The following is a 16931-nucleotide window of genomic DNA, read 5'->3' on the forward strand; positions in this document are numbered from 1 at the left end:
AGTTTGTTCAAATTCACAAGATATCTAAAAATCTATGGAGCTCTCCACCCACTATTCAGCTGATGCATTCGGTGTTTTGTTTAAACCCTGGCCAAAGTAGATTAGGCTATCCAGCACCGGAATCTGGATCTGGATTAGGGCCAACACAGACTATAAAGGCAGAGCAGCGAATGCCACAGTGATCTGGACCCAGCAATATCCAGCCCCCCTCTCTGAAGAGCCATCCAGTGATAGTTAGGAAGCCTTTGTGCCGTCTGAACTTTACCTGAACAATTTTCTGCTTAGAAGGACTGAATATCTTCGCTAACCAAATTAATGGTGGCTCTTCCTTGGCTCCACCCATGAACTCCCTGGCACGGTGTCAGGTCAAAAGCGCGCCGGGACAAAGGCGCGAGCAGACAATTGAGCGCAGCACGGAGGCGTGCGGGGAAGAAAATTACTGTTTTTAGGGCTCCGACGGGGGGGGCGTGGGGGGGAACCCCCCACTTTACTTAATACAAATCGCGCCGCGTTGTGGGGGGCGTTGTGGGGGGGTTGGGGGGTTGTAACCCCCCAAATTTTACTGAAAACTTTACTTTTTCCCTGTTTTTAGGGAAAAAGTTAAGTTTACAGTAAAATGTGGGAGGGTTACAACCCCCCAAACCCCCCACAACGCCGGCGCGATTTGTAGTAAGTAAACTGGGGGTGCTCCCCAACAAAAACCCCCGTCGAAGCCCCTAAAAACAGTAATTTTCTTTTGCACGCGCCTTCGTCTAGCGCTCAGTTGTTGGCGCGCGCCTTTGTCTTCCGCGTTGTTGTCTATGAACCCCCTGGCACTATGGAGACAGTTCTAAAATAAGAACCCTATAAATAAGAGTATACAACTCAGAAAATGTTCATACGACTCGACACGGGCCATGTTTCGGCTACAAACCCTGCCTCAGGAGTCCTAAAAAAGTATAATAAAGAAGAAAAGATATAATATATAGATATACAAAAAAGAAAAACCCCATGTGATAAAAGAATGCCTGATAAAAAATGGAACCCAAAAAACACGGGTTAGTGAAAACTAATAATAAATCCCCAAATACTCTTTTATCATAAAATGTGTGTGTGTGTGTGTGTGTGTGTGTGTGTGTGTGGGAGGGGGGGTGTTCAATGATCATGATATCTTTTTTTAATACTTTGGTACAGGCAGTGCTGCCAACCCATTATATGTAATAGTAGGTAACACTGAGGCACTCACGCATATGTGCCAATGCCATGTAATGTGTGCCCATTTGGAAAGTGTCTGCTCTGGGCATCCAATGGAACAGAAGTGATCAAAGGATTCATCCTTTCCTTACTGGAAACAAGAGGAAAACTAATAAAAATTTGCAAGAGTCCGAGTCACCAAGCCCTCTCCTTTAGTAACGCGTAGCGTGGGTTTTAGCGCCGGCAGCGGTGGCAACTGCTCCGACGCTCAGAGAATTCCTATGAGCGTTGGAGCAGTTACCGCCACGGCTGGCGCTAAAACCCACGCTAAGCGTTAGTAAAGGAGGGGGCAAGCTCTTTGGTGAGTCCGGGGTGGGGGAGGGGGGTAAGCTGTTCAGTATTGAGCTTATCTGGGAAGTTTGAGAGGAGATCAGGCTAATCAGTGAACGGAGGTGCCATCAGCTTTTACAGCGGCCTCTTTACCTAGAAACTGGCAATTACATATGTGTATGGTGTCCGAACATGTAAAGGTTATTTACTTCACTCGCTGTTTTTAAATACCATACATTTTTCTTCTATACCGTGGGGTAGGCAATTCCAGTCCTCGAGAGCCACAGGCAGGTCAGGTTTTCAGGATATTCACAATGAATATGTATGAGATGGATTTGCATGCACTGCCTCCTTGAGATAAATCTATCTCATGCATATTTGTTGTGGATATCCTGAAAACCTGACCTGCCTGTGGCTCTCGAGGACCGGAATTGCCTACCCCTGTTCTATACCGTAAATTTCAGCTAGGATTCAATGCGGTTTACAACAAGATTAAGAACTAAGGACATGAACACTGAATGAAGGATAGGCGATAGGCTCCTGAAATTTCGTTATAGGTCCAAGGAGAAAAGGTGGGTCTTAAGGTTCTTCCTGAAGATGTAATACTGGCTTGGCTGCCGTAGGTTGAGAGGGAGACCGTTCCATATCTTGAGTCCCTAGTACGCGAATGTTGATTCATGTGGCTTCTTCCTAAGTAAGCGGGAAGTGGGGGAGGCTAGTTTGTACCGTGACCCATTACAGTTGTTGGAAACGATGAATCATCTCAAACTTCTTTCACATTTGGGGGGTCATTTTATAAGGAACTTGAGAACATAGAACAGCATTTTACACACCTATACACGCATTCTTATTGGATGCACACACAATTATACCTGTCTCAGAGCAGATGTAAGTAAGTGTACATCTACTTTCCTTGGGTAACCTAGGCATACATGGCGCCTTTATAAAAGGATGCAATATATAGAAACATAGAAAAATGATGGCAGATAAAAGCCAAATGGAACATCCAGTCTGCCAATCCACAGCATCCACTATTTCCTCGATCCCACGTGCCTGACCCATGCTTTCTTGAATTCAGACACAGTTTTTGTCTCCATCACCTCTCTTTGCTTCAGTCTTTAAGGAAGAAGATGTAAGAGATCTACCTGAACCGGTAATGGTTTTCAAGGTTAATGATGCTGAGGAACTGAAAGAAATCTCATAGTAACATAGTAGATAAAGACCCGAATGGTCCATCCAATCTGCCCAACTTGATTCAGTTTTAATTTTTTAAAGTTTTTTCTTCTTAGCTATTTCTGGGCAAGAATCCAAAGCTCCACCCGGTACTATGCTTGGGTTACAACTGCCGAAATCTCCGTCAAAACCGACTCCAGCCCATCTACACCCTCCCAGCCATTGAAGCCCTCCCTAGCCCATCCTCTCGATGAATCTGGAAAATGTAATAAGTCAAATCGACAAGCTAAAAAGTGATAAATCACCCTGACTTCTACCAGGAGACTATTCCACGCATCTACCATCATTTCTGTAAAAATTTCCTCAGATTACTCCTGAACCTATCACCTCTTAACGTCATTCTATGCCTTCTTACTCTGGAGTTTCCTTTCAATTGAAAGAGACCTGCCTCATGCCCATTTATGCCATACAGGTATTTAAACATCTCTATCATAATTCCCCTCTCCTGCCTTTCCTCCAAAGTATACATATTGAGATATTTAAGTCTGTCCCCTTATGTCTTATGACGTAGACCTGTCCCCTTGTGTCTTATGACGTAGACCACCAACCATTTTAGTAGCTTTACTCTGGAATGACTCCATCCTGTTTATCTTCTTGAAGGTGCAGTCTCCAAAATTGTGCATAGAATTCTAAATGAGGTCTCACCAGAATCTTATACAGGGGCATCAACGCCTCTATTTTCCTACTGATCATTCTTCTCCTTAGACACCCAAGCATCCTTCTAGTTTTCATCATCACCTTTTCTGCCTAGGTACTCTGCTCTAAAATTACCCTCTTTGGGGAGTACTTTTATAGAAACTTATTTTTCTAGATTAAACTCTCCTTCATTCAGGGCTTTTTTACCAGCACCTTTTTCCCTACCTTCCAAAACTGTCCCACCCATCCAATTGGAACTTTCAGTCAAAGGGGCCCTTTTACTAAGCTACGTTAAGGAACTAGCATGATTTTACCACATATTAGATGTTAGTGCAGTCCCATGCCATCCTCTAATGCACGACAAAACAGTACTTGCGGTGAAAATCCATGCTAGCAGCCTACTATACTGAGTAGGTATATGAAAAGGGTACAGAAGAGGCATGGCCATCGGGTTATCGGGTTACAGCTAGCGTGTGGGTCAGTAGCACACACTAGCTGCCACGAATACTCCTCTTGAGCTGATGCTAAGTGCAGCTGCTCTGCTGGCATTCTGGTAACATGGCTGCCTTCAGATGAAACACAGTGGTGGTGTACCTCCCAGGCCTCCTGCTCCCTTCCCTGATGCCAGCAATCTCCTTGCTCCCTTCCTCAATGCCAGTCCTCCCTTCCAATCCCTTCCTTGATTCCAACGCTCTCTCTGGATCCCTACTTCCGACACATTGACACATCAGTACCGTACGACTACTGCTAGGGGTAGAAGTGTTATTTTGGATTCAGATGCTGACCAGATAGCATTGAAGGGGGATCACTGTTGCCCATAATCGAATTGAACACTGCAGAACCCTGGGAAGGTCCTGGGGGAAAAGAGCAGGAGTAGGTGCCAGCATCAGGGATGTGCTCAGGGAGTGAGAGTGTGCTACCATGGCTTTAATCAAATGTATTGATTTATTTCTAGACATGATGCCCGTGTGGTACCTCTCTGACCTGTGTAGTTAGGGTTGCCGCTGCCCTAACCCCGCCCCCAGGCCCACTCATCCCCACCTCGTTACGCCCCAGTCCTTCTCCTAATCCCACCCTAGCCCCACCCCCGCTGTTTGCTCTGGTCCCTCTTGCCCGACACAATTTCAGGGGAAGCTTTTCAAAACCCAGAAAGAGTGTCAGGTTTTGAAAAGCTGTCCAGACCCCTTGACATGTCCGGGGAAATCCGGACGTCTGGCAACCCTATGTGTGGTAAATGCAGAGCAGACGATGGCCCCTCCCCCTGCATTGATCACAAAGGCTTTGCACTTATCGTAGGCTTATTTTTTTGTTGTTAATCTGCGGAATTATTACTGCAGTTTAGAAAAGGAGCCCCAAAGTCTCTCGGCAGCCATTTTCCCCAGTAATAACTGCTGTTATGAACAAGTCAGCCTTGACTCTATGAACTCTGTGTTAGAAGAAAAGTCACCTTCCAGGAGAAACTATTCTCCTTTTGATGAACATCTAGCCCCATTTTCAGTAGGATCCTTTACACAAACCAACAAGCTGCTGTTTTGAAAGGACATGAAAGCTGTGTAAAAACACAGTCCTCTAGGTCAGTGTTTCTCAACTCGGTCCTGGAGTACCCCCTTGTCAGTCAGTTTTTCAGGATATCCACAATGAATATGCATGAAAGAAACTTGCATAGAATGGAAGCAGTGTATGCAAATCAAGTTGAGGATGTCCTGAAAACCTGACTGGCAAGGGGGGTACTCCAGGACCGAGTTGAGAAACACTGCTCTAGGTAAGTAAAAAAAAAAAAAAAAAAAAGAAGTGTTTAAACTTCCACTCTGAAGCCTTAGCCAGCAGTTAGGGTAAAATTAATTTAGGGGAAGGAGGAGGGAGGAATTCATCAAGCGGCATTAAAGCTTAACACACCTTTAATGTGCTATAAGGGAATTAGCGCACGCTACATTCTATACCAGTGGTCTCAAACTCGCGGCCCGCCAGGTACTATCACAAAAGTAAAATAAAACAGTTTCTTGATCATATGTCTCTTTAGCTATAAATGACTATATTATTATTAAGACTTAGCCAAAAGGAAAGATTTATAAACTATAAATAGTTTTACCTCATGCAAAATTGTTGTTTCTTTAATAAGACATTAACTAGTTTTTTCTGAGGCCCTCCAAGAATCTACAAATCCAAAATGTGGCCCTGCAAAGGGTTTGAGTTTGAGACCACTGTTCTATACCTATGGGCTTTTAGGCCCTGATTCTATAAACAGTGTTTAACTCATAGGCATCATTTGGTGCGATTGTCAATCATCACCTAGGCACCGTTTATAGCTGTGTGTCACAAACCTTTTAAGGTGTGGTACACTAATCTGGCGGCCGCAGCCCTGAGCCTCCTATTAACACCGGTGGGAGGGGGTGATGCAGAAGGAGAAGGAGCAGAGGCGCCAGTGAGGAGGAGAGGTGAAGGTGCCGGCTGACTGACTACAGGACGTGCCTCTCGCCGCAGCATCTCACAGCACACCTGGAATCTGCCGCGGCACACAGTTTACGATGCACTGATTTATAGAATCAGTCTTATGCACCGGTAGACATTGAATCCTTAGGTGCACTGCCATTTAGGCCAGCGCCTAAATTAAACTACACCCTAAAATCTGGCCCTAACCATGCCTACTTTCCGGTAGGTGCCTACCAGAAAATTCATTAAAAATTTTTTTTTTTAATTGGTTTTTTGTTTTTAAATCTTTTATCATTTTTAATACTTTCATTAAGTGAATACAAGAAAAAAGATACATTTTACACTTTATACATCACTTAAAATCCTTAGAATATATAATAAGATCAACATATTTCCCCATTAAAAATTATTATAGATATAGTTATTGATAAAGTATATTTATACTTTTTTTTTAATTGGTTTTTAATAGCACTGTTCAATTATCAACGCTGATTGAGCCAATTAAAAAATTTAATTTAGCCCCTAGATCGGCTAGGCACGCTGATCTAGGTGCTGACTTTAGGAATCCTTTATAAACTCAGAGCCATAGTGGGTAACGTGCAATAATTCCCCTAAAGTGTGTTAAGGCACATTAAACCCTAACACTGCTTGGTGAATTCCCTTCTAAGATCTTAAGATTTGCAAATTAACCTGCAGTTAACTTGTCCTTCTGTGCCCAGAAGTTAAAGACATTTCTAATATATCCCCTCCTTTGCAAAGCCTCACTAGTGTTTTAGAACTCCGACCTTTATAGGATTTCTAGGAGCGTCAGAGTTCTTACCGCCACGGCCGGCACTAAAAACGCTAGCGAGGCTTTGTAAAGAAGGACCATAGTAGTTTCATTCTCTGTAGTGCAGCTGAGTTTGCCAATGCCATGTGATTAGAAGCTCCCCTAAATCCACCCTTTATGGAATTATCTACCAATTCATCTCGGAGAAGAAACAGTATTAGAAAGATCTAAAGGTTCCCTCATAAGCTTCCTTTACACAGACGCTTTTCATAAATAAAAATGACCACAATAACAGATTAACATCACCCTACACGATCATTATTCTGTGATGCTTTCAAATCAGCCTTCTTAGGCCACCCCTCAATCCCTCCCCTTAATGTTTTCCCCTTATTTGTTCTCTTTTTTTTTTTTTTCTTTATTTATAATTTTCAAAATTATTGGATTACACAAGGCAAAGAAATGGAAATTTAAACAGAAATAAAAATTATATTACAGACATCGTTTTCCAAACATCAGTAATACCATTTAGCCCACAGTTAGAGAGGTTACCATTTAAAGAAGTTCTACGAAATAGTAAGACTAATTATTATTCTTCCTAAGAAATTTCTTCTCTTTTTTACAAAATTGTATTTCTTCCCTTTTACCCATAATTTCAAGTTTGTCATGGTTTATGTCAGTCTTTCATACGTTTGTGGCTTAAATGTTTATATGCCTGTTTTATTATTGTAAATCGCTTTGAAATATTTTATAAAGCGTTTCATCAAATTTAAAATTAACCTGGGGGGGGGGGGAAAACTAGGAATAAATTAAACTTACGCCAAGCAGCGCTGCGATGATTTCAATGCCACCCGTCCCCACTGTAGTGTACGGAATTTGTGCTGGAGGAATTCCAGTATTCTTAAAGATAGCATTCGTGTAAAACCAGATCTGCAAGATGACAATAAAGTAAATTGCGACATTTATGGGCTATACCCTCGTAGTATACAGACAACTAATAGAAATCTTAACGAACGAGCTTGCTGCCCATAAAAATAACAGCGATGAAGTCATATAAGAGTGAAAATTCAATTTAGGGCTCCTTTTACTAAGGTGCGTTAGGGCATTAACGCACTAGACCTTAACGCTGGCATTAGTTCTAGCCGCGTAGCGCGCGGTATAGCACGCGATAATATCCTGCGTGAGCTAAAAATACTAGCGCACCTTAGTAAAAGGAGCCCTTAGTGAACAAGTGAAATGCCAACTGTTGGCAACTTGTCTATTTTCCCACTTAGATTCTCTGCTTTCTCCTCCCTTCCTGTTTATTTCAAGCGATACAGCAAACTCATACAGGGTGGGTGTGACTGTTTTTTAAAAAGGTATCAAGTATTTTTTTACCTTTTCAACAGGCTTTATATACCATCTTAGTCCTTGAAAATGGTTTAAAGAGTCATAACAGATATCAATGGATAGAAGTCGGAAATAGAAGAACCTGATGCCCAAGCACCCCCTCCCCCCACCACAGCCAATCCAGAAAAATAATCTTTTAAAATTACATTAAACATTAAAAAGCTAAATAAATGGAAGCCTCGTACCTCCAAAAATTAACAATCAGCTAGGAAGAAAAACGTTTTCAAGTTCCTACGGAAGGACAATAAATTAACTTCATTTCTCAATGCCAAAGGTATCCCGTTCCACTTCATTGGGCCTATAACACTAAAGGCTTTTGATTGCCAAAATGCTGTCCTAAATCTGTCAAGTCCTGGGACCACAAGCATAGAAAACGATGGCAGATAAAGACCGTAGAGCCTAACCAGTCTGCCCTTCTATACCAACTAATATAATAAGCTGTCCAATTCTTTCTTCTCCCTTAGACATCCTCCGTGCTTGTCTCGTGCTTTCTTGAATTCAGACACAGTCCTTGTCTCTACCACCTCTGCTAGGAGGCTGTTCCACTTATCTACCACACTTTCTTAAAAATATTTCCCTAGATTACTTGTGAGTCTATCCCCTTTCATTTTCATCCTGAGCCCCCTCGTTTCAGAGGTTCCTTTCAAATGAAAGAGGCTCACCATTGCTGACAGAGAAGAATTTTAGTATTTATATACCACTTATAGCTTATGTAGTTTACATTCAGGTACGCAAGTATTTTTCTCTATCTGTCCCGGTGGGCTCACACTCTATCTAATGTACCTGGGGCAATTACACTCTAATGTGCTTGGGGGATTAAGTGACTTGCCCAGGGTCACAAGGAGCAGCATGGGATTTGAACACACAACCTCCGGGTGCTGAGGCTGCAGTTCTAAGCCCTGCACCACACACTCCCACTCTCTATCATATTTTATCTGTTCCTATTCTCCGAGGGGGTATAGATTGGTATGCAGAAGAGGAAGCCTTTGCACATGGCTACCAGGAAAGGAATTAAATGTACCTGAAATGTACTCCACGCACAGAGACAACAATTGCTTTCTTTAAAAAATTATTCCTCCAAAAGGAGGAAAGTATTGTCAAATAGTGTTACAGAACTGTGGAACGGCATTTCATCATTGTTGACTTTGGGGTCAGCTAGGCTGAAATACTGCTCTAAAAGTCAAGACTTAACATCAACAAAAAAAAAGAATGGAATGACTTCAGGCAAGTCCCTCAGATCCATTGATCAGCAGAATACCTCTCTGTATGAAAAACAATTGTGAGCATAAAACTCTCAGAGCTCAGCTTAACTCTTCAGCAGTTGGTAGGTGTGTATGTAGGAAGGTTGATGGTTATTAAAATCTTTATATACCGCATATACAGCCAAAAAAAGGATCAAAGCAGTTTACAATACAGTATAACTCAATCAAAATTATGAAAAGAACTGCATTTCAAGAGAAAAGAAAAAGAAAAGACATAACATTTCTAATACATAATGTTATATAACATCTAAATTAATAAAATTAATTAATACAAATTAAAAATTATAAAAATGTATAAATGCAGAGTGCTGTCCCGAATTCACATTCCGTCAATTTAAAAAAGCCAGTTGAAAAAAATATGCCTTTAAGGGCTCCTTTTACGAAGGCGCATTAGGGCCCTAATGCGCAGAATAGCACGCACTAAAATGCCGCGCGTGCTAGCCACTACCGTCTCCTCTTGAGCAGGTGGTAGTTTTTCAGCTAGCGTGCGCTATAGCGCGCGCCAATCTGGTGCATGCGCTAAAATCGCTAGCGCACCTTTGTAAAAGGAGCCCTAAATGTCTTTTGAAATTTTGAAAAGATTCTTCCTTTCTCAATTCTACAGGCAAGCTGTTCCATAATATTGAGACTAAATTTTTTTTTTTTTTGAAAAAGAAAAGCACAAGGTGGCGTGTGTCTGAAGAACAAGAAGGCTGCAAGGAAAGCCCGGGTTTAATTTATTTAGTTTTCTATATCATTCTTCTAAGGGAGCTCAGAACGGTTTACATGAATTTATTCAGGTGCTCAGGCATTTTTCCCTGTCCGTCTTGGTGGGCTCACAATCTATCTAATGTACTTGGGGCAATGGAGGGGAGATTAGGTGACTTGCCCAGGGTCACAAGGAGCAGCGGGGGTTTGAACCCACAACCTCAGGGTGCTGAGGCTGTAGCTTTAACCACTGTGCCACTCTAGAAATCAAAATGCAGCAAAAGTGAGCCAAGTATAGGACAATGAAGCCATTGTGACATCACTGATGAAGTTGGCTCTTAGGCATTGGTGGAATGAGGCATTGTGATGTCACAATACCTGCTCTGGTTATCAGAGGCTGAAACTTGTCATACTATTTATGTATTCAATTTTCTATACTATTCTCCCAGGGAAGCTCAGAATGGTTTACATTAATTTATTCAGGCACTCAAGCATTTTTCCCTGTCTGTCACAATCTATCTAATGTACCTGGGGCAATGGGGGGATTAAGTGACTTGCCCAGGGCCACAAGGAGCAGTGTGGGTTTGAACCCACAACCTCAGGGTGCTGAGGCTGTAGCTTTAACCACTGCGCCACACTCTTCCTTTGTAAAGATAATGGTGGATGATAGATATAGGATATGGGAAATGCAGACTTTATAAATATTAGGGCAGATAAAGCAAAGAAGGAGAGTAGAAACATAAAAGGATAATCAAAACTGAGTTATTATGAATCCTACGCTGTATGATATAGACTTGAAGGGTGACAAACCAGGATGTGATGAAATGGGTTGTTATTGCATGTTAACGTCTGGTAGTAGCCAATGTTTTAAAGTACATAGCATGCATTAATTTTCCATGATATATGCAGCCATGATAATAATGGCTATGAGTGACAGGTTAACATGATGGAATTTTGAAGTGGTTTGGAGATCCAGACTTAGGCCCTGTTTTACTAAGGTGGGCTAATCGATTTAGCACCCGCTGAACGCTAACGCGTGCACGTTGGTCTCTGGACGCATTAGCAATTAGCGCACGCTAATCCGTTAGTGCATCTTAGTAAAGCAGGGGGTTAGTGGGCATCCCCTCCTGATGAAGCAAATACAGACAAAACTTGAGTTGAGTGGGAGTCCTGTCAACAGTTTATTCACATCCACAGAGAGCAAGTGGAGCAGAAGATTGGAAGAACCGCCATTGATGTTTTAAGAGTTAAGTGAAATATTTAAGAGTTTTGGGATACTTTATTGGCCGTGAAGGGACTGTGAAGTGACTACAATGGTCCTGTGAAAACCTTGTTATATCTGTAGCCAGTGGCACAGCGAGGGAGGTTAGCGCCTTGGGGGGGCGTAGTCGCCCCCCCCCCAACGTACCTCTTGAAATGTTCATCAGTGCAAACAGCATCTTCCACCTGCTGCTCGTGGTGGCCTCGGCTCCCTTCTGATGTCACATCCTGGTCCCACGACCAGGAAGTGATGTCAGAAGGAAGCCGAGGCTGTTCGCACCAACAAATGTTTAAGGAGGTACACGAGGGATGGAGAGGAGGAGAGACACTGGCGCCCAGGGTGGTCCGCCCCCTGGCCCCCACTTATTAAGCGTCTGTTTGTAGCATGTTGGTTATGGATATCAGCACATCACAATATGTAAAATAAATTTTTTTTAAAAAATAAGAGAGTTTATGATATCATTTGTGCTGTTTGTATTTTGGACTTGAAGAGTGCACAGGTTGTAAACTAAACATTCTCCTATCATTTGCAAAGTATGCATTGATAATCACATATTTTAAGGTGCATTATTTACTGCTAATTTACATAATACAATCCATTACTTGTTTATGTCTGCATACATTTAGTGGGAAATTCATCAAGATGCAGTAACAGACTGCCTTCTACTGCACTCTGATTTACCACGGGATTCAGCAACTTGCAGGCTTGATGGACTTTCGGTCTGGCCCAGTATGGCAATGCTTATGGTCTTATGTTCTAACCATCCGGTGTCATTCTTTAGTGTCTCTCTCAACCTCAGTCCTTCTACACCAGCATTCTTCAATGCAAGGCTTGAAGGTCAGTGGCTGTGTCCATTCATACTCTGATCTTATTTGAGTCAAGTATAAGATAATGAAGCCATAGTGACATCACTGATGAGGTTGGATCTTAGGCATTGGTGGAATGAGGCATTATGACATCACAATCTCAGCTCTGGAATGTTGCTACTCTTTGAGTTTCTGCCAGGTACTTGGGACCTGGGTTGGTCTATGTTGGAAACAGGATACTGGGCATGATGGATCTTTGGTCTGTCCCAGTATGGCAACGCTTATGTTCTTATGTTCTAACCATCCGGTGTCATTCTTTAGTGTCTCTCTCAACCTCAGACCTTCTACACCAGCATTCTTCAATGCAAGGCTTGAGCGTCAGTGGTTGTGCCCATTCATACTCTGATTCTTGGCGCAGTGGTTAAAGCTACAGCCTCAGCACCCTGAGGTTGTGGGTTCAAACTCACGCTGCTCCTTGTGACCTTAGGCAAGCCACTTAATCCCCCCATTGCCCCAGGTACATTAGATAGATTATGAGCCCACCAGGACAGACAGGGAAAAATGCTTTAAGTGCCTGAATAAATTCATGAAAACTGTTCTGAAGCTCCCCTGGGAGAACGGTATAGAAAATTGAATAAATAAATAAACACGGGGATGGTTTCCCGCGGTTATCCGCTGGGATGGGAACAGTGATAAATTCTGTCACCGTGTCATTCTCTAACCTCCACCTTAGGGGGTGGAGGGAGTTGGGGTTTCAGCCAGAGGGTGCTGTAAGCCATGGGGGGGGAGGGGGGGGGGAACTGCTCAGCTGGCCTAGGATGCTCCCAAAGTTGAAACAACCGCAGCAAAATCTTAGGATTATTTTACTGTGATTTTGTGGCCCCTGACTTTGCGATAGGATATTGGCCTAGTAATTTGCACGTTTTTCATCTCAATACCGTGCAATCTGCAGCACCTTAAATATCATCACAGGGGGAACCGTCTATTGCGTGTTGATTGTACAGCGCTACGCACGCTTTTCAGCGCTATAGAAATGATAAACAGTAGTAGCAGCAGTGGCAAATGAAGTCAAACTGCATTGGGGCCCTTTAAGTCACGTTAAGGGAAAAAACGCACTTTAAAGCCCTAAACCAGCTTGATGAATTTCCCTCTTAGCGGCAGTGTTCGCAATAGCTAAATTATGCATGCCAGTAGCACGTGCTGTTTGTCAATTTACTGTGGGTTAACATGTTTGTGAATTTCGCCACGCCTTTGCATGCCAGCCTCGAGTTATGAACTTTTGTGTTCCTCTCTCAGCACTGTCTCGGAATTTTATATTTCATTTGGAAGCAGGTCAGACAACTATGACTGCAGGCAACTCTCAGCCCATTTCATCTGTCAGTAATTACATACCATCACAGTCCTTGAATAATAAATGCCTAATAAAGAACAGAAAAGTCATTTTTAATGGGCAGAAGGGCTCTGCTCTTTTTTTCATTTGCTGGAAGACTGAAACAGTTTAACTGAAGCAACTTCACAAGCACATTTTAAGAGGCTGGAGTAATGATTGTCAGGGATCTCCAGGCCGGAGATTATCCTGATAAAGCATTATTTCTCCACTAAGACTATAGTGAAGAACAATTTTTTTTTTTTTTTTTATGAACCTGGAGTCTCCGTGGATATTGGAAAAGGTAATGAGCATGCCTCAAAACGAGCAGGAAAATCAGAGCCAGAAGAGAGTCAACTGAAAGATATAGTAAAGCCAAGAAGACCATCATGGAGATTTAAACTAAACCCTTGAGGTTGCTATTCAAAATAAATATGCCATGAACAGTGGAGTAGAGAATGACACGGGGAAAAAATTTGTCCCTGTCACCACCCTGTCCCCGCAACCACTGTCCCTGTCCCATCTCCGCAGCATCCATACAAGCCTCGGTACTGCAATATTTAGCTTATTCCTTCCTTATAAATCAAAGTTCTGGCTGCTGAACTAGAGAAAGATGTTCAGCAAGCAGGGCTTTATTTATAAATTTTTATTAACACAATTAATGTACTACTTTATCCTAAAGTTTTAAAAAAAGAAAATAAATAAATAGAAATTTTTTTTCTACCTTTGTTGTCTGGTGTCTGCTTTCCTCATCTTCTCATTCAATTCTTTTCATCCACTGTCTGTCTTCTCTCAGTGTCTTCCATTTGCTCTATTGCTGTGCCTCTCCCTTCACCCCCCCCCCCCATTGGTCTGGCACCCATCTTCTTCCCTCCGCTCCACCCATAGTCTGGCATCTCTGTCTACTTCCCTTCCAGCGTTTTCTCCCCACTCTCTGTTCCCCATTTCCCTTCAGCGTCTTTTGCCCACTCTGTCTTCCCCATTTCTCTTCAGCATCTTCTCCCCACTCTGTCTTCCTCATTTCCCTTCCGCTCTACTGCGAACCCCTATATCTAAAAAAAAAACAAAAAAACCCCAACTCTTTGCAATGTGGCCAATACTGCTGTTTCAATCTCAGGGTAAGGATTCAGGTGACTGACAAACACAAATGCTATAGAAACAAAAATAACCCCACATTCCAGACACAGCATTCAACTATGAAATCAAAGGAAAGAAAAAGCCCTTGCACAATCATTTAGACGCAATACTTACCACATCTATTCCAGACAGTTGCATGCCTACGTTAATCACCACAATGGTAATGACCTGCCACTTCAAAGAACGGTCTGTCAACAGCTCTTGAACAGAACACATCTGCACCGAGGAGAGATAATGCTTCTCCTCCTCCATCTCCTGAATGAGGTCTTGGACATCACAGTTAACGTGGTATGACTTCAGTGCTACAAGATACAAGAATGAACAAAGACTAGTTCAGTAGAGTTGCCTCACCTTGACCCAGATTTTGTTAGCTGTATGATATGGCTCGTCACTTTTCCCTACTTAGGTGTGCATTAGGGACTTTTTGCTATATTATGCCACTTCGATGTTCTGCCACGTTTTTATTATTCAGACCACACTGGGTACCCTTCTTCAGGAAAAAAGGTATGATGTAAGATATAGAAACAGAGGGCTGAATATTCAGCAGCGGCAGTAACTTAGTTAATTTAAATGTTGGTGCTGTTGTTTAAATTAATGTGTATACTCACTGGTATTGAATATAGGTATTATATAGCCACCATCACTATGGACTAAATTAAGAACATACGAATTGCCATACTGGGACAGACCAAAGATCCATCAAGCCCAGTATCCTGTTTCCAACAGTGGCCAATCCAGGTCCCATGTATCTAGCAAAATCCAAGTAGCAAAACAAGTAATCTCAATAATAGCCTATGGACTTCTCTTTTAGGAAATTATCCAAACCTTTTTTAAACTCTGCTAAGCTAACTGCTTTTATCCTGATGCAAGGTTCTCTGTAAAAGTTACTCTCTATCGTAAATACTTTAAACTAGATATTCACAAATAGCTTGCTTTCAGTGTATATTGGTATTTCTGTCTTTTGAAACGGCTAAGTTAAAAAAAAAATGTCCAAACTGAAGCTGTCTGTGCCTATTAGCTGTGCTTTATACTGATACTATAACAATTTTAAAATAGCCCCTTGAAATACTAGCCTATGTGCACTTAACAGAAAACCCCCAAAACACTATCCCTAAAACTCAAATAAAGAAGTCCTGTTAGCAACATGAGACCTGGCACAATCCAGGGTTTGGCTAGGCTCATGCAAGAATCAGAGTGAATGACTATGCATTGCCTCTGCTATGAAACATATCAAAATATAACGTCAAGTGTTATCAAGCAGGGGGAGGTCTTGCATCTATCTGACACAGGAGTTCAGTGTTAGGAATGCAATGCCTCCCAAGAGAACTTTGTTCTCTGGCCTAAGAGGATGTTGTTCTGCCAGGAGTACAGATCCTTTCTCTCTTCTGTCTCTGTCTTTTGTATGTACTATCTTAGTGAATGTTACTGTTCATTTCTATTTTGTATAACCTCTCGTCTACTATTGTGTGTGTGGGTACAAGAATACAGTAACATAGTAGATGACATCAGATAAATACCTGAATGGTCCGTCCAGTCTGTCCCTCTCTTTAAATTACTGATTTCATTTAAATTGTCCTTTTTCCTAGATATTTCTGGGCCAGAAATCCAGAGCTCTGCCCGGTACTGTGCTTAAGTTCCATCTACTGAAATCTCTGTCAAAGCTCACTCCTGCCCCTCTAAACCATTCCAGCCGTCGAAGCCCTCCCCAGCCCATTATCAACCGAATGGCCGTATACTGGACACAGACTGTGCAAGTCTGCCCAGTATTGGCCTTAGTTCTTCAATATATACCATTGGTTTCTGATTAGAGATCCTCTGTGTGCATCCCACACTTTTTTGCACTCTGTCACCATTTTCCTCTCCACCATTTCCCTCGGGTGCGCATTCCAGGCATCAACCATGATCTCCGTAAAGAAGAATTTCCTAACATTACTCTTAAATCTACCACCCCTCAACCTCAAATTGTGCCCTCTGGTTTCACCATTTTCCTTTCTCTAAAAAAGTTTTTGTTCTAGGTTAAAACCTTTCAAGTATCTGAACGCCTGAATTATATCTCCCCTGTCCCTCCTTTCCTCTAGGGCAGTGGTTCCCAACCCTGTCCTGGAGGACCCCCAGGCCAGTCGGATTTTCAGGATAGCACTAATGAATATGCATGAGAGAGATCTGCATATAATGGAAGAGCCAGGCATGCAAATCTGCTCCATGCATATTCATTAGGGCTATCCTGAAAACCTGACTGGCCTGGGGGTCCTCCAGGACAGGGTTGAGAACCACCATTCTAGGGTATACATATTCAGGGCTTCCAGTCTTACCTCATATGTCTTTTGATACAAACCTCCTACCATTTTCGTCGCCTGTCTCTGGACCACTTCAAGTATTCTTATGTTATTTGCCAGACAGGGACTCCAAAACTGAACACAATACTCCAAGTGGGGCCTCACCAACGACCTGTATA

The 16931-nt window shown here is 42.4% G+C and overlaps 1 protein-coding gene across 1 annotated transcript in view; it reads right to left on the reverse strand.

Moving 5' to 3' along the window:
• The window catches only part of LOC117359760 (solute carrier family 2, facilitated glucose transporter member 5-like), a 196937-nt gene that overhangs the window by 71852 nt on the left and 108154 nt on the right, over nt 1–16931 (reverse strand). The window contains exons 8-9 of the mRNA XM_033942979.1: nt 14591–14778; nt 7388–7498 (exon numbers count right to left, since the gene is read on the reverse strand). Of these exons, the coding sequence (XP_033798870.1) occupies nt 7388–7498; nt 14591–14778 (299 nt within the window). The remainder of the gene's footprint in view (nt 1–7387; nt 7499–14590; nt 14779–16931) is intronic.

The sequence above is a fragment of the Geotrypetes seraphini genome, chromosome 4 (genome assembly GCF_902459505.1).
Source record: "Geotrypetes seraphini chromosome 4, aGeoSer1.1, whole genome shotgun sequence".
Classification (NCBI taxonomy): Eukaryota; Metazoa; Chordata; class Amphibia; order Gymnophiona; family Dermophiidae; genus Geotrypetes; species Geotrypetes seraphini.